The sequence below is a fragment of the Sciurus carolinensis genome, chromosome 8 (assembly GCF_902686445.1).
Source record: "Sciurus carolinensis chromosome 8, mSciCar1.2, whole genome shotgun sequence".
In the NCBI taxonomy this organism is placed as follows: domain Eukaryota; kingdom Metazoa; phylum Chordata; class Mammalia; order Rodentia; family Sciuridae; genus Sciurus; species Sciurus carolinensis.
The window spans coordinates 47,344,763-47,370,604 of record NC_062220.1 but is presented as its reverse complement, the minus strand read 5'-3'; the positions used below and the strand labels follow the sequence as shown (position 1 = coordinate 47,370,604).

The 25,842-nt window shown below is 38.5% G+C and overlaps 1 protein-coding gene across 10 annotated transcripts in view; it reads left to right on the top strand.

The window, feature by feature from the left end:
• The window catches only part of Ppp1r9a (protein phosphatase 1 regulatory subunit 9A), a 310,969-nt gene extending 285,899 nt beyond the window's left edge, over positions 1–25,070 (top strand). For 5 of the 10 annotated variants that reach the window (XM_047560855.1, XM_047560857.1, XM_047560852.1 and 2 more), the window contains 7 exons: positions 2,992–3,079; positions 3,177–3,260; positions 13,337–13,532; positions 15,514–15,633; positions 16,318–16,341; positions 17,407–17,589; positions 18,942–25,070. In XM_047560855.1, the coding sequence (XP_047416811.1) occupies positions 2,992–3,079; positions 3,177–3,260; positions 13,337–13,532; positions 15,514–15,633; positions 16,318–16,341; positions 17,407–17,589; positions 18,942–19,154 (908 nt within the window). In that variant the 3' untranslated portion in view covers positions 19,155–25,070. The remainder of the gene's footprint in view (positions 1–2,991; positions 3,080–3,176; positions 3,261–13,336; positions 13,533–15,513; positions 15,634–16,317; positions 16,342–17,406; positions 17,590–18,941) is intronic. The other 5 variants (XM_047560856.1, XM_047560861.1, XM_047560859.1 and 2 more) reach the window with 3 other exon arrangements.
• Positions 25,071–25,842: the final 772 nt, after the last annotated feature.

Genomic DNA, 25,842 nt, shown 5'->3' with positions numbered 1-25,842 from the left:
ACTTTCTAAAAGAAGGATTCACTTCTTATTAAAATATTACATTAGGCCTCTGTAACTATAAATGTGGTAAAACCATATCATTGTTCAGAGGAGAGAGGTGGCATCCAGATGAGGTTGGCAAATAAAACTTGACAAAGGAAATACAACTGAAGTAACCATCAAAGGACTTTAAAAGAAGAAGAAAGAAAGAAAGGATAGGTAAGGAGGGCATGAAAGGCAGCGAGGACACTCAAAGAGACAGACAGACATAATGACATAACCTGGATGTGAAGGACGGTGCTGATCCAGCTGGCTGAAGCAGTTTGTTTATGCTGGGGAGTGGTTGCGCATCAGAGTGAATGGGTAGGAAGTTAAGTCTATAACTCTACAATTTATATATCGGAGATACCTTCACATTACTAGGGAACCACAAGATTGTTTTGAGCAAAGGAATAAAAAGGAAAGGGTACAAGGTATGGGAAGGCTGAATGAGAGACACTGGGAAGTGATAAGCTATAAAGAAGAGCGCTGGACGATGACAGGGCAGAATGATACAAGAACCTTTGAAGCATAAGCTGACTAGACAACAGGGGGAAGAAAGTAAGTTATAACCCTATAGTTAGTCATAGGGTTTCAAGTCTTAAAGCGTGGGGTTTAACATTAACAGAAAAGAGGAAAAGAGCCTTTTTATGGGGAAATATGGTTGACTCTTTTTTTTTTTTTTTTTTTTTTCTTTTTTTTCTTTAAACATTGGAGGTCATGAGCTCAGGAGAGAAACCAGGACAACAAGGTAGATTTGGGAGACCCCGTCATAAAAGAAGGGACAGTCAAGTGTTTTTTGCAGTGAAATTAAGAATGCAGCTCAAGAAAAGGCCTCAGGATTTAGCTATCGATAATTTAGTACCTTTGAAAATGAAAGCCGGGTTGCCAAAGCTTAAAGCCAACACACTTAGTTTGGGGGCTCAGACTTCAAAAGAAGTATTGGAGAAATTTCTAAAAGCCTAGTGGAAGTCTTAATAAATAAATAACAAAAATGTGACATTTATCTCTTCCTGAAATTAGACCAATCCAGTATTGTTTTTTATATGGACTAGAAGTTCTAATGTGCATTAAAGATGGATTTGATTGATTTAACCCTACCTCTTCAGTGTTCCTCGGAACACACTTTGGCAAATGTGTGAGATAGTGATGTTTAGTTGCCTAGCAACAGGTTCTGTGATGGCTGGAATCAGGCTTTTAGTCCCAAGATGTCCAAATAACTGTAACACTAATAGGTGCAGAGCATTTCCACATACATTGTCTCAGCTGGCCTCTCTACTAATTAAAATATCTCCCAGCTACCTCTAATTCAGAAAATAATTAGGCAGTATTCTTTTAATTTTGCACACTCCTAGCCATTAAGAATTTCTTTAGGATTGATCTGGAAGAATTCAGCACTTTATTTTCTTCAGCTTCTACGAAGAAAATTGAAATCCTGCTTTTTTCAAATGTCCATTAGCAAAAGCACCTTAGAAGGCATTTGTGCCATGTCTGTGGATTTTTTTTATACGTGTGTGTGTCACATTGGTAGCTATTTAATTCAGTTACTCAGAGAGTAATGATGAAAATATCCATAATAAATATTTGAAGCTAGAAGTGGATTTTGACACAGACATATTTCTAACTCTTATATTTCATTATGTACATTTTCAAGGAATTGATTATTGTAATCTTGAGTATCATTAACTAAAAATATGAAATGTTCATTGCTAAAAATCTTTGGAGTATTTATCAGTGTCCTGCGCTGCTTAAGAGTTTTCAAGCTAGATTCCTAAATGAGAAATGTGTGTGCACTTCATGTTTTTTAAGGATACATGTTGATATCTATTTAAAATTTCTCCTGAAGTGTATGAAACTCAGAAGCAAAATTAACCTGCAAGGTTAATTGAACACTGTCTTAAGGAACCTATTCTATCTATTCTTCATGCCAGAAAGTTCCTAAAATTTAAGAAATTTAGAAGTTAGAGACAGAAACCAACAGGCAATTAGGGAGGAGTAGCATCACACATGAAAACACATCAAATTTAGAACATTATTTGCTCATCATCTTGGATAGTGGGGTATGCTGAAACATGACCCCAAGAACTGAAATGAGCTGAATAGTTTGAGGTTGAGCCTTAGGAGTTGTCTCCCTTGTTGAAGGTGGAATAGTGCCACTGTGGAATCTAGTCCCCAAGGATGACATGGAACTCCACTTGTAGAACCTCTCTTCTGATTGGTCTTTGGCATCCTTTAGAGTGTCCCCATCCCCCAGCAGCTGCTGCCTTTTAGAGCAGACTGCCCATGTAACTAACTCAAAGAGGTGAAGATCAGGCAGCTGCAAGCACTGAGACTTGGGTGTCTTTCACATCTTGGAGACCAGCCAACTTATGTTCCAACCCAACTGTTAAGAAGAACCTTTCAAAGATATGTTTTATAGCAGAGCTCCTGTGGAAGAAGTCTTCCCATGTTCTACCCTCACCTGTCCCAGGCCATGAGTAAGGGAAAACTTTACTCTCACTGTCTCTGTAAATCTCTCAGACTCTCAGGTGATGTTTTCTCCTGGGCATTGATGACACAGAAAAAGTGGGCTGAGTCTCTTCAGAGGCTACAAAACCAAAGGCTAGGTGTGGAAAACAGAGCCCAGGTATTCAAACCAAAAGTTGGAGCCAGAACAAAAGGAAGATCATCTTGGTCCCTGCTTTGAAGAGAGGACCGTGTGATAGTGTTTATTTTGCTTCTCTCATTCATTCCAGTGGGATTGACACTTACACTTTTTGTGGTGAATGTTTGGCCTCTGTCCAATAGGACCTCTCCTGATTAAGTGACTGTTCCTCAACATGGCATGTGCCTATGTCTTACATAAAGGGCATCTATCTTCTTCTGCAGTTAGTTATTTAGGCAAATCTCTTGGATTCAGATATGCATTGACTTTTGATTCATGACTTTAAAAATAATAATAATTTGTTCTTTTCATGTATGTCTATATCCTAGATGATGCCAAATGTCCCAAATCACTAAGGGCATCCAGTTCGTTGGTGATACAAGGAGGAAAGATTAGGCGGAAGTTTGTGGATCTTGGGTAAGCACTTCATGATGTAAAAAGCAAACTTTCTGTAAAAGGAGTATTAAAGAGGAAGTTTCCACTCATCCTCTCTGACTGTATGCTGTCATTATAGGGCACCTTTGCGAAGGAATTCCAACAAAGGAAAAAAATGGAAAGAGAAAGAAAAAGAAGCCAATAGGTTTTCTGCAGGTAGCAGGTACGAGTGGGTGATTAAGAACATGCATTTATTTCTATAACTAAACTTTCTGGCTCCCTCTTCCCTTGTAAACCAAAATCAGCAGTCTGCATCTCTAAGCCAAAGTGATATTCCTAGAGTTAAGATGAAAGAAAAATTGTACAATCAGTTTATATTTGTCTTGCTTTAAATATAGCCTATATCTGGCCTTGGGCATATCCATTGATCCACAACCAAAGAATTGCATTCACATGAAAGTTTCAATAATTGTTTTTCTAAATTCAGTGTATATATGTAATTCTATAGACATATTTCAGATTCTTGCCAACCTGTCCACAATATTAGTACCTTCTCTTTTTGTTTAGTCTGAAAGAGTAACATTGCACTTAAATACTTTGTTGAGATCAGGACTATCCTATACACCTGCTTGTAAGAGTGGCCACCATTTCTTGCTGGACTTGGGTATTTAATTGATTTGCAGGTACTGTCACCTGTCCTTATTTTTCAATGAAGACTTTCCTGTAGAAGTGAATAATGAACAGCATGTCATCAACTTTTACCAATTTTATTCTGAGATTACATGATTTTAAATTTAGGTTTATATAGGAAAAGAGTAAAGCATCAAGCTCTGAAATCCATAAGTTTGAATTGTAGCCCGTAGACCTTTTAAACTCTGGACGTTACCTCCTTACCTCTGTTTTCTCATATAAAGTGAGGGTAATAATAGTACCTACCTATAAGGTTAGTATAAGGATTAAATGAGTTTTCATGTACAGCATTTAAAATGGTACTTGGCACATAGTAGATATTCAAAAATAATAGTATAATAGTTTGCTGCTATTATTATTTGCAAGTTACCAAGTGGTTTTACATTTACCATTTTATTTTATCCTTATAATGAGATTGGGAGGTTGGATAGTAGTACCATAATTTGATAAAGATCTGCACTTTAATAAAATTTAATTGATTTGTCCAGGGTTATACAGCAGCAGTTCATGCCAAGCTGGGGCTGTGCCTCCTGTCTAGATGTCTTTCCAAACCACCATGCCACCTCCAGTTTCTGATGCATTTATTGATGCTTAAATGTCTCTGCAAGTTTGGGGAATTGTCTCAGTATTTTAGACTATGGAAGAAGCAGACAAAATGTTAAAAGTAAAAGATGTAAAATCATTTGGGGATCACTTATCCACTTCATAGTTTTTATCTGCTATTTCCTTTTCTTTCTTTCCCTCTGACACCCCCCCCACACACACACACACTTTTTCTTGGTGACAGATTATACAATCTCCTTGGTATTTGAACAAAATGAGTGGTGGGTGAAGACAAAAACATTTCCCAAATTAATTACTTTGCTTGGTTTTCCTTTATGCTGTACAATGGAGAAAGGGTAGAACACCTTTATTACACTGAGGAAAACAATCTCAGGAAAAAATAAAGTAAATCTAGGCAATATACAACTCAAAAGCTGTTTTTAACTTTGTGGGACTTTGGCGTGAGAAATAGAAAAGAGTTTACTTTGTGCTTTAAAACTAAGAACAACAACAACAAAAATAGAAAAAAAATAACAAGGCCATTTAAAGGAGATAGAGGGAGATGCACAAAACCTAATGGAAGAGAAACTCTGATGCTTCTGGAATGACTGTCCTTCCCTTAGTCCCTGGGCGAGAAGCAGTCACTACCTAATCCCTCTGGGGCTCCAACCAAGAGCGGGTGAACACAGCAGTGTTTGGGTTGTAGGTGAAAATTAAGCATATATTTGATGGTATTGATGAGTGCTTGCTGTACCATAAGCAAAGCCACAGACGGTCTAGGGTGGGTGGTCACTGGTCACCTCAGTTAGCTCAGCTCTTGAACCTGCAACAGGCTGTTGCCTCTGCTGCCTGGCCACTGGTATCCTTGTAGAACATTAATTCTGGATTCCCCCTGTGTCTACTCACAAAAATTTCCTCACATACCAATGCTACAAAAGAGTTTTCAATTAGAATCACAATTTTATAATTATTCATAATAGAATTTTGGCAGGATGGAAAGGAGTTCATGCAATTGAAATAGGATGAGAACAGAAGAATTTTTTCTACTTCAAAAAAATTACTTTTGCACAATGGAAATAATTGGGTAACACTAATCAACTCTAATGACAGACTCTGTTCTCCTAATATGGATTGATAATGGGCCCTGAACCTTAGAAAATATATTCCAGGATGAACAGAATCACTGCCCAGTAGGAGCTTAATGCAGTGAGTTGGCTTCACAGGGTCCCTGCAGGTAGGTGGGCATAAGTATAATCAGCTGCAGGGTCACACTGCAATTATAAAGAGCCCAGAATAGACTCCTCACCCCATGATAAAGGAGGGAAGGATTCACAGACTGAGTTAGTAATCTTATCTTTTAGGCTTTTTATCCAGTTCTTATTAGGTTGTTAAAATCTGTTGAGGTCATCAGCCAGTTATAACCTGTGGCTGTTTGATTTTAAGAAGGATAGACATTTGTTAAATTTGGTTTTGATTTTAGGTTTTTCCTCCCCGTGGAGTAGGGTTTACACTGTTGTATTCCTCGTGGAAAGATAATGACTCAGATTCATGACCAGCATGAAACAAATTGAGAAATAGATGAGAATAATAATCATAATAAATAAACCCAACAAAGAAATGTGATTTGGTTCTATAACTTTTCAGATAAATGCTCAATGAACATTCCAATTTAAACAGGAAGCATAGAAGATAACAAAAGTAGGAAGCATTTAGTCATCTGACTTATTCATCCCTTAAAGGACACACCCAAGGGTCAGATAAAATCCTTTCCTCAACTCCAGAACAGGCGACCACTGTTACCAGTGGAGCATCTACTTGGAGCTCTGTGGAGAAGCTCCCAGTTTAGTCCCTGACTGGAAAGCCCTGTGAGCAAAGGTGTATGTCTCTGAGGGAGATTGCATGCCTCTGTGGAAGTGAATTTACATTCACCTTGAATGTGTGAACAGTGGAAAGAACACTGAGCTGGAGTCCAAGGTGGTAGCCCTGACTTTTCCATAGGTAAGTCACCTTGGTTTCCTATCAAAAAATTAATGGGTTGGACTAAAATTGCATGATCCCTACTCCCTTGTCCACCTCCATATGCTTTATCCACTGTGGTCACCTCTGGTTAGATATATTTCCTGACTAGTCTACACTGAGATGTACTGTAGGAAGAAATGCATGCTATATTCAGACAGTATGAAAAGAAAGAATGTGAAATATCTTATTAATTTTATAATATTGATTACATGTTGATAGAACATTTTGCATTGGGGATTAGATAAAAGGTATTAATAGTAGAATTAATTTTACCTCTTTTTTCATGTGGCTACTAGAAAATACACGAGATTCATATTTCTGTTGAATAGTGTTAACCTATGTGATTCTATGAAAAATCCTCCTTTGATTTCTAACTCATTACCCAGTTGGTCTGTAAATTGTCACATATTCATGTGATTATTCTTTTAATCATTTACAGGCTACTCCTCTTTGTTCCAAAAATAATTTGTTTATATACAAAAGTACATGTTCTACACAACATAATTTATTCTAAAATAAATTGAATAGAAAAAATAAAGCAAAAAGTACAGTTGGTACTTATCTACATCATCTTCAATAATAGTTTCATAGTAAGTGTGGTAGTGACTTTTCAGTGAAAGCCAAGAGCATAATAGCAAATGGTCAAGAACTTGAGTTTGAATTCTAACTGTGCTACTTACCTTGGACAAGTTATTTAACCTCTCTGTGCCCCAGTTTCCTCATTTGTAAAATGGAGACACCCTCACATATACACACGTACACACCTGTCATGCATTCCTCTTCTGAGTGTTGGGAAGATTGAAAGGATCACATTTAAGCACACTTTAAGTCCTTAATAAACATAAATGGCTATCATTATCATTTATACTTGAAGCAGGTTTGCTGGGAGGGATGTAAAAGTATTCTCCATCCATATTTTACTGGCAGTCTTGTTCATCCAAGAAAGACTTTTGTCATCTTTGAAGAATGAGTGGGCTATTGGGATTATACTTCAGGCAAACCTTCAAGATGATTTTTCTCTCAGAGGCTTTAGATAAATCAAGGCATGACAGTGAATTTTAGATTATATCCTATGACAAGTACCTGGAGGGCAGCTCTACCCTGTTGCTGAGTAAGGCATGGTCCCACGTACCAGTCATTGGGGCTGAGTGGAAACAACTTTTAGCAGAGTTGAGGATTGAGATGCACATGCATGTGAATAGAAAAGCACCTCACCTTTGCCTGGCCAGCAAAAGTACTTGCTTTCATGAAATCTCTGGGTAATGTCAACCCAGCCTTATAGAGCAGATTTATTCACCCTAGAATTGTCCCACTTTTTTGGCGCTTGCCTGTAATCCCTGCAATTTGGGAGACTGAGGCAGGAGGATCACAAGTACACAGCCAGCCTCAGCAAAAGTGAGGCACTAAGCAACTCAGTGAAACCCTGTCTCTAAATAAAATACAAAACAGAGCTGGGAATGTGGCTTAGTGGTCAAGTACCCCTGAGTTCAATCCCTGGTACCAAAAGGAAAAAAAAAAAAAAAAAAAAAAGAAGAACCCACTTTTATTTGCACTTAATATTCAGTTTTCATTTTAAGTACTTTAAATGCCTGAAACCCAACAGATTTACATACCTAATAGGCAAACACTTTTCCATGTTTACAAAAGCTCTCAAAAATCTAAGGCAAGAATTTTAACTGTAGTGACTCTAAATATCCCATTACGCTTATCAATGTGGTTAACTTTATACATTAAAAACAGAAATCTAAAATGAGTTTTAGAACATTAAAGTGAGTTTTAATAAGTTTAAAAATCTAAAGATAGAGTGCTTGTGGTATACTTCAGTGGTAGAGTACATGATTAGCATGCCTGAGGCCCTGGGTTCAAACGCCAACACCAAAACTAGCAATAAAATTTTAAGACAGACTCAATAGTCAAATTTATCTTGCACATTTCTAATGGCACAAATTTACTCAAATGCCTGAGTAATATATTTATTAATCCTAAAGTTAACATTTATGTTTTGAAAGTATAGGTTTACTTATATAATTCTTTTTCTATTTCATTTTAAACCTTCCCAGTTGGTTGGGGGAAGGGTGATTAGGGAATAGTGTCATCATCTCACATGAGTTTAACGCTCTACAGTGTCCATCTTTGATAGACTGCTGATCCATCACAGATTTAGACAAGAACTCAGCTCTTAGAGCAGGATATGTCCAGGGCAGTTGGCCCTGAGCTATTACCCCTGAGAACTGACTTTACACTCTGTCTCGTGAGTGGACGTTGGAAACTTACAGAAGCACTTCTTCTTATTTAGATAAATGAAATCTCTGGTTGCAGCTGTCTTTCTTCAATTAATTTCCTTTACAATCTGCTTGAATTCTGTGTTCCTTTAATGTTTTTCCTGTTTTGACAGTTTGTGAACTCTAATGATATATTTTTTTGGGGGGTGGAGTACTGGGGATTTAACCCAGAGGTGCTTTACCACTGAGCCACATCCCCAGCCCCTTTTATTATTTTTTTTAATGATACAATGTGGAGGGGTTTTTTTGGTTGTTGTTGTTTGACACAATACCTTTATTTTATTTATTTATTTATTTATTTATTTATTTATTTATTTTTATGTGGTGCTGAGGATTGAACCCAGTGCTTCACACATGTTAGACAAGCGCTCTACCACTGAGCTACAACCTCAGCCCCCCCCCTTTTTTTTTTATTCTGAGACAGGGTCTCACTAAGTTACTTAGGGCCTCACTAAGTTGCTGAGGCTGGCTTTGAACTTGTGATCCTCCTGCCTCAGCCTCCCAAGTCTTTGAGATTACAGGTGTGCACCACTGTGCCCAGCTCTAAATGATATTTTGATGACCACCAGTTCGATTCTGAATACTCCACATACCTTGTATTCAAACTTAAAACTACAACAAAAAATCACTGTGGAATGTTTGAGCAATTTAATTTGGGGATGCCAGCCCCAGGATAAATTGGTTTCAAAATTATATACATGAATTAATTGTTCTATATGGTTTTCAGCTGTAAACCTTTTAAATGCCAGGAAGTACTACACCCCACATGATACCTTGGGGTAGGGAAGACTGAATTTGAAGCCATTCTTTCTTCTGATTCCTAATAAAATAATCAGGGATATCTCAGTGACTTGTAAATCTATTGTTTCCAAAAATAATTACAAGCCATTAATGTACAGTTTAAAGAAAAGCTTAGGGAAGTACAGAACACATTCCTGTTTTGATCTTATGGAAATTATTTTCAGATCCATCAAGAATTAATTTCTCCTGATCTTGATTTTTTTAGGGGGAGTAGGAAAGAAGAAAAGGGAAAGAAAGTGTTAGGAAAGGAAGGAAGGGGCGAAGCAAAAAAGGAGAGAAAGAAGGATTTTGTATTATTCCTAACATTTTCTCCACAATGTAAAACAGATAGAGTAGTCAAAATTAAGCATCTGCTACCAAATTGTTTCTGCTCCTTTGTAGGCCCAGTAGTTCAATTTATCCAGGAAGAAATTGGTGTTTATTTTTGAAAGTATGTCTGGTAGACTAATAGGTTTCTAGTTTAAAGTAATATAGTGTTCCTTTGTTGTTGTTGTTGTTACTGGGAATTGAACCCAGGGATGCTTTACCATTGAACTACATTCCCAGTTCTATTTTTTTGTTTTAAGATAGGGTCTCACTAAGTTGCTGAGGGTCTTGCTAAATTGCTCAGGCTGACCTGGAACTTGCAGTTCTCCTGCCTCAGCCTTCTGAGTTGCTGGGATTACAGCATACCACACCTAGCTGTTTCTTTTTTTTTTTTTTTTTTTTTTTTTTTTGCGGTGCTGGGGATTGAACCCAGGACCTTGGGCTTGCAAGGCAAGCACTCTACCAACTGAGCTATATCCCCAGCCCTTAGCTGTTTCTTTTTTTAAAATGAGAATTCTATATCTGTAGTTCCAAGCAAATGGAAGCATGTCTCAGTTCAGTTCATCTGGAATGCGAGGAAGCACACAGGGCTTTATTCGTCATGGACCTTTAAAGTCACAGATACAGTGAGGGAGATAGGAGATAGCCCCCCACAGGGACCCAGCCAGACCTCATGTAAAACACTCTTCAGAGTATCCCAAATCTGGTGGTTTACAGTTATGGGGACAGTGGTTGACTCCTTGGAAGTGATCTTTCATTGATTTCTACTTGCATGTCTTCCATCTTTCCATTACCTTGTTGTATGAAGTGGCAGAAAGCACCTGGGTATCAGCAGAGGCTGGGGGTTCCATGACCTTGCTTACCACAAGGTATAAGAATGTGGCCCCAGGACCTGTCCTAATTGCTGGATATACAACTCCACATGGGATTATTCATCTTAAGTATTTTCCTGGCAGAAAGAATTTTATGGAAGTGATTAATTAGTTGTGGCCTTCAAAATTTATTTTATTTTTCCCCTCCTAATGTTGTCTGGCCAGGATTTGTACTACCAAAAGTCCTTTTCTAATAAAGCAAGAGAATGACACTTCAGGAAACAGTATTCCTATTTCCTGCCTACTTTTTTTTTTTTTTTAAAGAAAGTGGTGGTAGCCTAAATGCATTATTACAAAGGCAATTCAATTGGAAGTAGGATTAGATTGTCATGCTGCCATTAATTATGGCCTCTTTATAAACTTTAAAACTATAACCATTTAAGTGCTACCGAATTTTATTGGAATTATGGATGAAACTCTTTTAAAAATTTCCTTGATTTAGAAACTGACAGCCAGAGGTGAACATGATCTGCAGGTCCAGTTTTCCTCAGATATGCCCAATTACAAGAATAGGACCACAGAGAACATATTTTTAGATATGTGCAAAGAGTATTTTCAACATTTTTATTGGAATGTGTGAACTAAGCTAAAAGACAAGTCTTAGAAGTTAAATTATGACTGGAAAGATAGAACTGCAGAGAAATTTACCTCCCCAGAGGTATGTGGTGACATCTTAAGGAGATGAGGGAGCAGGAGGAATGAGATGATGGAGCTCCATGACACTCCCAGGGCTATAAAGTTGGAGTCACTAATCTTATCTTCCCTGTTGAAGCAAATATTTACATTCCAAAGGCAAAGAACCCAAGGTCCTTCCCAAATTGAATTCTTGGACATTAAGGAGATAAGATCTTCCATCCCTCAGAGGGTCTGGGAGACAGCTGTCCCTTTCCTGTGTAACCTAGATTTAGAAGTTCCCCAACTGCAGTGAAGACCAAGGTTGGGATGACATCTAATTCTCATGGTGTTACCTGCAAGGGGGAAATTCGGGGATGGGGAACCAGCACAACAGTTTTCTATCAGAAAAAATAATCTGCTTTTCTCTCCCCCCCCCAAAAAAAAATTATATTTGCATTCTGGATAGTATGAATAAAGTATTAAAAACTTTGAATCAGATCAGACTAATGTTAAAATACAAATTCCAGGTTGACTCCTCTGCTGTCCTCCCCCAATGCTAATTCATTGTCTGGGTGCCTAAGATCTGAATGGAAACAGCTGCACCAGATGGTTCTTATCAGACTTGTCCATATCCTAGGGATTAAAAAATGCTTCTTACAGACCAGTCAGCCTCTGCTAGCATACTTTCTTGAGTTCACTCCTCCTATCTTATGACATAAGTATTTAGATTTAAGGATTTTTTTTTAAGTTTAGACTTCAGGATGAAATTGATGGTTGACACATCTCTGGTTGATGTTTATCTGTTATCCTTGAAGACCCCCCCCCATTTTTTAAATACTCTATTAAACATAATCAGACCTTTTGAAATCTTTAATGTAACCAACAATTTAACAATTTTACTCACGGAACTGCTGATTTCAATGTTTTCCCAAAACCACACTGACTTTTCCATTCTCTTTAGTTGTCGTTCTTATAATCACTTTATATTTGTACACTGCATTCCAGTTTATAAGATGCTGTTTCAGTTATTGTCCCATTTGATTCTCACAATATTTTGAATAAGCTGGAAGTTTTAGGAGTTATACTATTTATATCAGTTTGAAATATATTTCAAAATATATTTGAAATGAGATGTGAAAGGACTTCAGATACATCTGAGACAGAAATTATCTAGCTATGGTGTTTAATCCCTTTTAATTGAAAGGGAATCTGCTGTGACATGACCAACTATCAAATAATAGACATTCCATCAAGTAACATTTGGACATAGTGAGGCAGACCTCCTCTAAGATGCATGCAAACCACTGCATGTTCCTACTTTGGCTCCTGACAAGAATTTTTCTCTTAACCAAAAGATAAATATAAATATGAAAGTACCTGCATTGAAGGTACTGTTTCCATACTGTGTTCTTTAAATGCCTTTAAATCCTTTAAATGTTAAACAGTAAACATAGAATTTAATACTTAGTTTTCAAAGCACTTTCACATATGCTATTTAATTCCTAACAACCACATCTGAGAGACATAAAAATACACCTTTCACAGATGAACAGATGCAGACCAAGATAAGGCCCATGGCCACATACTCAGGAGGTGCAAGACTCTGAACCTCCAAAGGGGGTACAAGGACTTTAAGTCTTGTGCTACTTCTTTGAAGAAACACCCAAATGATGAAAAGCCACTAAGCTACATGTTGTGTTCCAAGTGTCACAAACCCTGAAGTGGCCAAATTATTTAAATGTATCATTTTCTAAAATGTTAGACATTTGGGAGCACGGGTCCCAAGGAAGGCAGGAAGGATGTTATTTGAGAGCTGCTATGAGGTACTGATGTGCCACCCAGGCGAAGGGGCTGCTGTGATAGTCGGCCCAAGAGCAGTTCCTACAGGATGGCCTCCCTGGGCTTAGTTCATCCACATGCACTTATAGGTACATTTTATAAAATTTGCCATCGCAATAACAGTGTGAGAGCTTTGATTATTGTCACAGAATCCATTTAGATGCAAAAAATGTCACTAGTAAGGTTAGTGTTATAGCCCAACTTGCAAATTTTTTACTCTACCGAGTAGAAGAGTTTCTCAGTTACTATTGAAGCTAAATTGAGAGTTCTCTCAGAATTTGCTTAAGTCTTTTGTCTTTCTTTGTCTAACATCCATTCTTTTCACAAAACAGGATCTTCAGAGGCAGGCTGGAAAACTGGAAAGCAAAGCCACCCTCTGCAGCTCAGGCCTCCACCCGCTCCCCTTGCATGCCTTTCTCCTGGTTTAATGAAAGCCGGAAAGGATCCTATTCCTTCAGGAACCTGCCTTCACCTACAAGTCCCCTTCAGCCTTCTCCTGAGATAATTTCAGATAAAACGGGGTCTAAGGTAGAAAACACATGGATTAAAAAAGCAAACAAGAAAAACCCAAACCCCTCCTCCTGTTCAGTCTTTGGAAGGCGTCCTCAACCTGTGTGTGCTCTGGATCCAAGGAACCAGTGTGGTAACACTGCCACAAGCAACGTGTGGTGCTTCTTGTGTGGGGAGAAGAAAGCCTCACTTAACCATCACCTGCTTTAGCACTGTTCCATTCTAGAGTGTACATTTCTCTCTGGTTTGCCTGTCTTTTCACGTACTGCTATTTAATCTCAGTTTGACAGTTAAGCCATGCTGGGAAAAGATGCATTCAAATCATGAAACAGTATGATAGATCTGTTGACTAAGTACTCTAAATTACATTACAAAACTATTTTGCTGTGCTCTTCAAGATTTACTGGAAAACAGATAAATTCGGGACTAAACATGTGTTTGATACATCTGAGTGAAACTCCTTAAAACAAACCAGTGCTGACACGGCACCATGCTCACTCCTTCTTTTCATATCAAATTTCCATGCTGAACAGCTGTTGTAATTCTGTCACCGAAGTTCTTGAATTTTCCCAGAATTAGGAATTATATGCATGAGTGTGATTTGTTTTTAATTGTATGATGGTTATTTCCAGCATGACACTGCAAACCTTATCTAACATTTTATTGAAACACATATGGTGGCTAACTTTCACACGTCGTTTGGTCTCCTTTTTCTATGTTCACGTTTCTTTCTCAAACAGAAACATGTAATTAATGTTACTTGAATTTAATTCTTTTCTTGAGGTTAACAGCTCAAAGGGTTTTGCCTGGGGCCTGAGTTTGTGTCTCCATTGACAATACCAGATGGTGACGTTCTGTGTTAAACACCCTGCTGCTTAAATGTTCTACTGACCGAGCTCCATGTGCTCTGATTTAGACTTCTTTTATGAAGTTTTAGCAAATCTTGGAATTAGTTTGGCACTTAGTTTCCTAGCCTCTGATGTGGTGTTTATTCTGGATAACCAACTAAACCCAGTACAAGGGAACCTAATGGAAAACTAACAGTCCAAGTTTTAAGGAAGTGGAACATGAAACAAGATGGTCGTTGGCCAAGTGCTTAGAGTTCCTGGGAATCCAGCCAGTCTACTTGTATTAGCGAAAGTATTGACAGCAGTAGAGCATTTGAGTCTTTTACTATTGGATCTGAGGCATGTAAATATTGTTTGAGTAATTCTACCATCATCATGAACTGAGGAGACTCCAGATTTGGTTTAAAATGTTTCCACGAATGCAGCTAGGTAGCCATTGTTAAGTTTGATTATAATATCCTCTGAACATGTTAATGAGGTTCTATGGAAGTCTTGTTTACATACTCCACCTCCCCAGCCCCAGGTGATTTCCAGCCCCACTTATCTGTTCTGTGCCCAGCCTCTTTATCTGCTGGTGCCATGAGAGTTTCATTCCAGCATGGAACACGCAGCGTGTTTCAGACTGTCCTCCCCCAGAACTCATTATCCTGAAGGGTTGCCTCCAGGAGTGGATCTGCCACTTCTCACAGTATTTATCACGGACAGCCACAGGCACTCCTTCCCAGGGGTGCTCCAGCTACCTTCCTGTTAGGAATCACCATCTGTTCCTAATAACTCAGCCTCTCCACACCATCTTGTATTTTTACTTACACTGTTACTCATCACAATTAGGGTCAAAGAAGATAGGCTTATTAATATTACTCCTCTGAGCAGTAGCAGAGGATAATGAATTCTGTACCCTTGGAGAGAGATTGAAGAATCATTTCTCTAAAACACCTCTCCTTTCATCAGATGAAGAAAGCACCAGAATTCTCAATCAGGCACAAAAGGCACAGCATTCTCAACCACTGCCCGGTTGAAGGTCATTACTGAACCCAGCATGAGTTTCTTCTGAGATCGCTTAAAAAGAACCTTCTGAGAACTTGCAAACACACCTGCCTCTGGTTCACTTGTCGTGCCCCTTTAACACTGAGCTTTCTTTATTTTTCCAGAATTTTACCTTCAATGATGACTTCAGTCCCAGCAGTACCAGTTCCGCAGACCTGAGCGGCTTAGGAGCAGAACCCAAAACACCAGGGCTCTCTCAGTCCTTAGCACTGTCATCAGATGAGGTACTATAGTGGCACTGTGATCAGACATTTGTCTCATGAACTCTCGTGGGAAAATGGTTTTTAGGATAAATTATTGTATAGAAACCAGGAGTGATTTCTCTCCCTCTCTCTCATCAAGAAAGTACAACGTCATTTCTAGGGTCACACAGTGGGGAGGCTGGGCACTGGAGAACAAAAACAGCTCAGCTCATATGGGAGTTCACCAATTATCCATTCCTTTTTTTCCCTCGCTTCCACCAAGACTGCTATTCCTTCTGAATGTGGTGTGGATCCTGATGGAATCATTTCAATAGAGAAACACAGTTCTCATAAGGAAGGAAAATAGGGTGAGAACCACTTACTTAGAAGCAAGCGTCAAGGTCAGCACTGCTAAGAATTTTCAGGAGATAAATGTATATAAGAGAGGCAGGAAATTACATTAAGGATTCGTTTAGTTCCCCAAAAGGGGTGGGGGTGGGTAGGCAGAAACAACGTAAGTAAAGATTTTTTTGCTCTTATTTAAATATCATGCTTGTTTCTAACATGAAATTTGTTTTGTAAAATTTCTTTTCCCTGTAAACTTTTCTACCTGTGTTCTTCAAGTTTGGTATGATTTTAAGTTTATTAAAACTGTGTACTGTTGATGTTGTGTGTCCTATTTCTATAACCCTTTTCTTCTTGATTCCTTTGTTGCCCCTCACTCAGAGCCTGGATATGATAGATGACGAGGTGAGCTGTGTGTGGTGCCTTATGTGGTATTGTTTGAACCTGCTTTTCTGTCCTTACAAATGATTTAAAAATCAAACAATACAAAAACACTTTCCTCCATAATAGAGTTTCCTTGTGTTAAGTAGCTTTGTTCCCTGCCCTTGTCTACGTGTTAGTTAAAAAATGTTCTTGAATCAAGAAGTTCTAACTGTCCCCTCCAAGTCCCTCTGTGTATCTGCCATCCCCATTACCTTGACTCCTCCCATTCATAGCATCTCCTCTGCCTTCATCTCAGCTTACCCCATCCCCTCCTCTGTGTTCTTCATGTGGGTCACCGAGGTGACCCCTGTCTTTTCTATGAAACCTAACATTGCCTTCATCTCCTCTCAGCTTAGCAGTTGTAGGAACCAACCTGCCCCTTTGCACTATTAAAAGGAATATTACATGGTGGACAAAGCCTGTATTTTCTAACAAACCACTTCCTGTTATGCTCTGCTACTTACTGTGTTATCTAGGACAGATCATATAGACTTTCTGAGCCTCAGTTTCCCCAAGTATTAAAAGTAATTGTGAATATTACCCACCCCACCTTCCTCTCAGGTCTACTTGCTTCTCAGTGAAATAATAGTTGTAAAGTTTCCCATAAGAAGACTCGAGGGGTTAATGCTCTCCTCTTCCAAGTGAAAGATCCCTCAATATTTTTAATGTGTTTTGTATAACTTTAATGTCTTATCAGAGGATAAATGCAGAGTGATGCACTGCATGTAGAGAATTATGTTTGTTTTCTATATCTGCTATTTCCAGAGTGTTTTGATATAAAAGCTTGCAACATTAGTTTTTTTTTTTTTCAATATTAAACTTCCTACATTAATAATGGTACTTTATTTGGGGGAATTTTTAAAAATTTCCATAGACCTAAAACCGTGTAGGTAATAAGTATGTTTCTTTTTAACAGTACTAGAAACATTATCATTTTGTGGTTTAAAAATAAATGTGGCTCTAGTAGGTTAAGAAATTTCTTTTGATAGCATAATAGGAACCATAGCATTTTGGTCCTTTAACAACACTACGACATTCCTACCTCAGATCCTTGATGATGGACAGTCTCCCAAACACAGTCAGTGTCAGAGTCGGGCCGTTCATGAATGGAGTGTGCAGCAGGTTTCTCACTGGTTAATGAGCCTAAATCTGGAGCAGTATGTCTCTGAATTCAGTGCCCAAAACATCACTGGAGAGCAGCTCCTGCAATTGGATGGAAATAAACTTAAGGTAAAGAATTATTTGTCTGTGTTAGGTTACCAGGTATGATTTGCAATACTCATAGCACCTAAAATGTTTTCATTAGATAAGAGCATTCTGCATATCCAAGGAGAATTCTCAGCAGTCAGTAGAAAGGCTGATGAATTATTTCCGAGTTGGAAACAGTTTCAGAAAGTCTGTCATGGGTTCTGAAACAAGAGGTAGGCTGCTCAGGAGAGCTAGGGACCCACTCCATTACTTCACATGGCAACACATGGTCCATTTATTAACTCTGCTTACTTCCCATGTAGTATGAGTTTTAATAATGGCCACTGTGGACTTTTCATCACATTGGAGTTAAGAGCCATGAATCTTCCTCTCCTTATTCATTTCTCCTCCACACCCCCTCTTCCCTCTGCACCACTCGAAGACTGGGATGATGTTCTCCCCAGAACATTCTTCTATAAATATATGCAGGCAGTCTTCCCTCCCCCTGGACCTCACTCTCATTTCCTCTAGGAGTCTGGCCCATCTCAGAGACTGAGGTGGCATCCACCCCTGTGGAAAAGGGCAAAAAGAGCGTACAACCAGCACCACACACCCTCTCCCACTACCCCAGCCCCCTGCTAGGCTGACAGGTAGATGAGTATCTCTTGACAGTCTTGAAAAGGTTAGAGATCAATCAATAACTTGTGAATATGAAGGCCCCCTTGACAAGGCTGTCCCTGTGGGGAGATGAATGCATCCCGCTGTTGATGCTGAAGGTCATGAAACATTTAAAGTATGCAACCAACTCCCCTTATTCTGAATTCCAGGCTCATCAAGCAACCTCCTCATTATAATCAGGCTTCCCTTGCTTGCATGTCTGCCCACAGGGAGAAAATGGCTGGTCATGCTGACATGAGCATTCTGGCCCCAAGATATTTTTGGTTCTCATTGTAAATTACTACATTGACAAAAAAGAAACCATTCCAGTTTTCTCTGTCCTTTTTGAAGCCCTCTATGGCAGCGGGTACCCATGCCTACCTTTGAAAATTTGATACGTTTAGTAATACTTTTGCCTGTAAATGTCTATAGCACAAAGGTTGGAGAAGAAGGATTTTTTTTTTCATTCATTTACTCATTAAAAAACAATTGGAAAGCATTTTCTTAATGAGCTTTAGGGTGTACTTTGCAAGGAACTTCATAGAATAAAAGAACAACAACAACAACAAAAAAGCACAAACCCCCCAATGTATACAAACTTTTAACAAATAAAATTGGTTTTGAGCTCTTCTGTCCATGTTTCAGTTATGAGTTTGAATATGTTATGATGTTAACCTCATAATAAGCAGAGGAGCCATCAGTTTTCAAATCGGTTTGTGTATGTGCTTTCTTTGCAGGCTCTTGGAATGGCATCATCTCAGGACCGAGCAGTGGTTAAAAAAAAACTAAAGGAAATGAAGATGTCTCTAGAGAAGGCTCGGAAGGCCCAAGAGAAAATGGAAAAACAAAGAGAAAAGCTGAGGAGGAAGGAACAAGAGCAGATGCAGAGGAAGTCCAAAAAGACGGAAAAAATGACATCAACTGCAACAGAAGGCCCTGGAGAGCAGTAGCACACCCTGCAGGGGGTGAGGATGCTCAAGAGATGGCCCACCTCTTCCTGCCCTGTTCTCCTCCAGAAGAAGAAACTGCTTATGGGGTAATGCTGCTCTAGACAGACTGAGGAACCGTGTGTTGAATGACTGCATTTTCTGCAAAAATAGAATGCACTCCTAATTTTAACCCCTGAGATAACCCCAAACCATCTTTGGTTTATTAATAAACCAGAGATCTTATTTGGGAGAGACACAAAGTACCTGTGTTCCTCTCCTCTCCTCCTTACCAACATCCTGTGTTGTGTTGGGCATGTTGTGCCGCATGGAGAACCAGCCAGGCCCTGCCACGAGAACAGAATACCCCCTGGTGTTAATGGAGCACTTGGAATTTTCAGTGTAGGATCCTGAAAGTAGCCGCTCGCACATATTTGTGTGGCAGAGAGCACCCTGCCAGCAAGATCTGGGACCTGTACTTCTTTCTAGGGCTGCAGAGTTCAGGCCAGTGTGTGGGGAAAGCCCTTCCTCAATTCTGGGTCTGAGCGGAGAACATTCCCATGGTGGAGTATGGGTGTTGTGCCACATAATTTTGTACTAAAGGAAAGAGCAAGCACACGGTCCTGCTTGCTGGACATCAGAAAGAGTGAAGAAAATCATAGCTATTCGTTGACTATAGAAGAGAGTAAAAGCCTTAAGAATGTGGATGTGGGTATACCTTGGGGTTTTGAAGGTAACATTTATCCTCCAGATGTTGCTGAACAAAGACGAAAAAGTCAGACTTTAATGCAGCCATGGGATGTTGGGATCTGTTGTTTACTTTGCTACCGCTGTGTCCTGAGTATTTCAGCAACACTGGCAAACACAACACAGTTCCTCCCCCGCCCCCAACAAATTGAACAGGAAATTGATTTTTAAGGAAACCAACATTTTCAGGTTTCCTCTCCTGGGGAACATTCTGGCTGGTCTTCAGCCTGCCTGTGACACAGTCAGGAACTTGTCACATATTTTCTACTCAGAATTTCCCAAGTGGGCTCAGTGTTTTAACAAACACACTTTTAAGAAAACTAGAAATACCAGTTAGAGAAAATTTAGATTTGAGTAACATTCAACCAGAGAACCAATTTTTTTTGAGCACACAGAACGTTCCTATAAAACAAAGCTGACGGTTGCATTTTAGAGATATTTTGAATGGTTTTTCTGAGCCATTCTCTACCATACTCCAGAGATTTCCACTTTATAGTTGAAGTTTGTTTAAGGCGTTACATAGGATACATTTTGCTAGTGGAAGAACTTATGCTTATTTTAAAGCCAGTATTAAGGATTTCAGTATTTCACCGAACTTAGTTGAGTGCAGGAGACTAGGGCAAAAAGAGGAAAAGATAAAGTCATCTTGAGAAATTTCCGATGATGAGGTTTCTCTGTATTTTATTTTGCTTTTTATGCTTATGTATCTTGTTCTCTTTGCTGCTTTGGCTCCAAAAATGAGGTCATCCACTTTCCAATGGACAGGTTTCAAAGTAAGACTTGAGGCCAGAAAAATTTTAAATAAGTATTTTACCTCTTCTGCTCCACGGGGTCTTGCTCTGTCCTCAGCGCTGTGTCCATGTCTCTGGTAGAAGTGTTGTACACGCAGAGCATGGGATATGGCTCTTGAGTATTATATAGCAGACGATGTAAGGAGACTCCTCCCCAGATAACCCCACCTCATATTTTTAACATGGTGAGTTTGTACTTTTATTATTTTTAATATCTAAGTTCTAGAATTGTCTGAACTAGAAATGTATTGTGTTATTCTTTCCTCAAGGTCTGATTCCTTTTCTGTGCCAGAGTATGGTTTGGTCTGCTAAGCTTCAGCCCTTTTGTTACTGGGTACAGATCATAAATTCACTCCTCAGAAACACTGATGTCGAGTAGCTTTTACAGTTATGAGAGGCACTTTTAGGTTTTTCTGTCTATCTTCATTTGGGTATGATAATGAAACTGCCACACTCAACACTTGTTAATATCTAGAGATGTCTGGTGCTTCCTATTATTAACATCACAAGAAACCAGGAGCAACTGTTAATGAACTACAAAATTCAGCAAATCTTTCCTCATACTTCTAGAAGATTAAATTAGTAAAAATCTGATAATGCTTGTGCTTGCTATTGTAAATTTTTGCCATTTTCGCTTTCTTTGAAGAAAAAGTAACCTGGATCACACTGGAACTTTCACTGTATTCAAGTGGTATGATTATTTGAAGTTATGTTTACACTTCGGTAATATTTGAAAATGAATGTATATATTGGAAATGTCTATAAGTCTCTGTCTTCGCCCATAATTTATGATCTATTATATTGTATTTTCTTAAATGTCTTAGAAGTATTGTTCTTTATTATAACTTTATTTGTATACTGCAGTGTTTAGATCAAATTCAGATTGATAATGTTAAAAATCAGATTCTTGTTCCTCAAATCATTTAATGTATATTATAACCATTTTGATTTTTAAGTTCATTTATAGTAATTTCAGATCTAAATGAATTATTTTAACATTACTACTTCAAACCGCTGAAATTGTAAAAGGGACTTGATTTGATTGTCCAACAACAAGATATAAACTGATTGATACAAGGGTATGAAAACAAAGTGAAGGACCTCAGATCTTGTGAGCATTTTGTTTTACTATTATTTCTTTGACTGTAGTGCATGGTAACTAATCGAGGTTCCAGTGCCTTGCACAATCCTCCTTTAATGCTAGTAGTTTTCAGTGTCCATACACTTTAACACAAAGTAGTTTGTCTCATGAACTTTAAAGACTTTGCAGGTTTTTTTTTTTCTTATCAGAAAATAAACAAAAAGGGAATATCTGGTTACTGTGCACTATATTTTAGTAGAGAACAGCTCAGTTTGACTCTTAACAATAGCCAAAAGTGTTTTGGGGTATTGGGGATGTTTTGCAGGGAGGGGGTTTATAGTGATGCAAGCCGTAGACAGAGAGCACTATGGGAGCAGAATCTGGATCAGGATTTCCACAGAAGAACTTTATAACAGATTACTGTGTTTAAGACCATCTCCCTTAAAGTAACTCACAGTTATGGGATACTTTCCTTGTTCTCTACCTGGCCCCCCACAAACACACACAATGAATCAGAAGTGTTCTTCGGTATTCAATTAGGCAGAAACCCCTTCCCACCTGCCAATATCACACAGACTTTGTAACCACAGCAGTTAATGATCGCAGTATATGATAGGTGCTAATGCCAAACTCAGCTTTCACTTGGCACAGAGTGGGAACATCCACCTTATGCTCCTTTGTTGTTAGGAACAAGGTAGCAAGAGGAAAAGTGAGAACCAAATTAGCCCTTCCTACTGCCTGTGACCCTGTAGTAACCGAAAATCCCTAAATACCTCAGGCCCAAGCTACAAGACCTCCACAGGTTGTTTGATCTGGCAACTCACCCCTATGGCACTGCTTTCCCTAAGGACAAAGAATTCTCCCCGAAGTTCTTTGTGTAATAGGATTAACATGTGCTTAAAGTTTACATTGTTTAAAAAAAAAGGTAAATGAAATGTGCATTTTTGTAGATGTGCTAATTCCTTTATAAGTGTGAAAGATTAGACTAAGCTTCAAGAGGACATTCAATGTTTAACAATAATGTTCAAGAAGATTCTGGAGGAAGGAGTCCCAACAATTCTAAGAGAAACATCTATACTTTGTGTCACAGCCCTCTCATTACACTGAGTTATTTAAGAATTTCCAAATGCCACTTGTCACTAAAGGTACTCCCAACACAACTAGAATAGAGGAGCACTTTGGGGGACAGTGGTCACAGAGGTGTGTGTCACCTGCTTTAATGCTAAGGGTTCATTGCTCCTTGAAGGAAAAACGAAGATGGAAATGAAAAGCCCAGCTTTCCATCTTTTCTAATTCACCTCTCCAACCTGTGCACATTTCCAAAGCTAAATGATTAAGGATAAAGTCCATCAGTAAGATGTCCGTGTCTTCTACCAGAACTCTTCTCATGATAGTAAGAAGGGGAGGGTATATTCTCCAAAGAAAGCAGTGTTATGGGAAATCTGAATGTGCTCAGTGATTCACTCCTGAAAACCAGCTTGGGTATGCTGGCAGATTTTGTTTGCATTTGTCTTGAGTATTTAAAGTCTCAGGAAATTTAGTCTTAGTTCAAAATACCAGGGAAAAAGTAAACAGAACACATCTTAATAACTTGAAGTAGCAGTGTAGAATAGGCCTGACAGAAGCTGGAGGGAAAAGAAAAAGCCTGAAGAATAATTTTTCCCCAAAAAGTGAAAGCAAAGTATGTTTATGGTAGACAGTGGGTCCTTCACTGCGGGTGTCTGTGGGTTTATTGAGAGAATGGTTGTAACTTGAGGGTTCACATATGTGAGCGGCATGGACCTGTGACCTACCTGCCTCCAGATCCTCAGAGTTGGGGAGGAACAAAACAGAATGCTTTCCAATCCTTGGCCCTCCCCAGCCCCAAAGCACGAGGGATTCGGCAGTGTTTAAGAGGTAAGAAATAGAGCAGAACAGATAACTCCTCAACATGCATGCCACTGCGTAGGTGTTCAGAACTACATCTGTGTGACTATATCTTCACCTTACCCACACAACGCGGCAATCACAAGGCATAAAAAATACTGTATATGGAGCCTGGTAACATCAGTTAGGAGCTGTAATCAGAGCCTTATTGCCATATTTTGTATTGTCTATACATTGAATGGTTCATAGATTTAAGAGGGTTTTTATTTTTAATGTAGGTATTCCTACTAAATGCATTTATCCTTCTCTGTGTTTATATATTTTGGTAAAATTGATTTATTAGATACATGGTATTTTAGTAAGCTAAAATCTCCTCAAATGTTCAGTTAATGCTTTGGTGTTGAGACTGCACATTTTTTTTTTTGCATTAGAGCTCAGAAGACATTTATGCAGCTTTGGGCATTTTCAATGGCAGACTACAGTTTTCTTGGCTAAAAGTCACACTGTGTGTTCCTGTGCATTGGCTCAAACTTCCAAAATGACATAATCAGTAGCTTTAGTCACTAACGCCTGGCTCTCTGATGGCAGTGCTGCCCTCACATGACCATTTATTGACTTCTTGTGCCAAGTAATGGCGTTTTGGTCATCTTGTGCTGATAATGGCATTTGGTTGTCACCAAAAATAATGCAGGTGGTTGTGAGTCTATGTTGTTGGAAGGTGTACACTTCTGATTCTTTCAGCTCTTTGATTCATACACCCAGCTTTTTCTATTAAGGTTGTGATTGTTCATTCATGAAAGAACAATTGACCAGAGATAATTAAAATTGTCTAAAAAAGTAGGAAGAGGCACTCCAGCGAGATGACACCTCCCAACAACAGCGAATTGAGTTAGTGCTTGGTGAAATTCCTTACCTACATATGCAGATGCTTCCTTCACTATTATTTGATGTCATAACTACCGCTCTTGTATTTTTAATGGTGTTGCAATCAAACCACTAATAACACCTGCTACACATTTCAAAACTGGGCAGTTGAAAAATAACAGAAAGATAATAAATTCTGTTCTCCTGTAAGAATTTGATTCATTTTCATCTTTCTTTATATATCAATAAGAAAAAGTTGTTTGAAAATAATTTTGAGTTCAGCAAGTGTGGGTAGCATGTTACCTGAAACTTTTAATTTGTACATTTTGATGTCTATTCATTTGCATGAAAGAGACAATAGTGCCATGTCTGAATTGTTCTCTTGTGCTTGGTTAATATGTACTGTTTCAATGACATTCCTTACTCTTTGGTTTTCAGAGGCATTCAAAGCAAAATATAACAGTGGTCCTTTGTTTTCTGACCAATCTAAAAATACCTGTGATTAAATTTAATTTGTTAGTGTAAATAAATTTCTTGCCAATGAGTATTATTGTTGTTAAACAACGAATGCAATAAAATGAGAAATACAGAGATCTGTCGCAGTAATTTTTTTCTTTTTCTTCCATTTTCACCTTCAACTAAAACAAGCCTTGACTGGGTAAACCTGTATTAACTGTCAAAACACATCTATCAATCAAGAGCAAAGTGCACATTTTTCATGGAAATGAAACTAAAAATAAGATTTAACTCTGGTAAAGTGTAAATTGGCAGGTAGAATTACATTTGAAAGCCCAATTATGGAACTGGGCATAAAGTTAAAGAGTGAAGTCTCCAGTCAAAGCTCCCTCGCCCATCTTCCTGTTCCCTTGTCACTGCTTCACCATCAAGGTTTCTGATACCTCTCAGCCACAGAAAGGTCTGTGACAATCCATTAAGCAGTCAGCCTCACACAGCAAGGAACACGCTAAGTAGGAATCAGCACATTCTACAGTACAGGGTTATTTTAAAGTTTACTTCCAAGACCTTCAAGATTCACAAGACTGGGCTGTAACATATGAATATTAAAGTCATTCTTTCTCATACACCCATAGTATAATCTATCCAGAACTAAACCTTTGGCCATACAAATATTTAGATGTGGGCATCACAGAATAAATGAGGATTAGGCTGTTTTCCTCTTTCATGAACTATGTGTTAAACTCCTAACCAAAGGGTGTCCCTTTCTGAACTTGAATCTATGCTATGTGACATTGGATAGTCTTTTGTTTTGTTTCTGCTTTGTTCTTTGGCCGAATCTTCTTATTCCATCAATAATAAGAAAGAACAGAATACGGTTATTGTATTGAAGATGCATGGAGGTTAG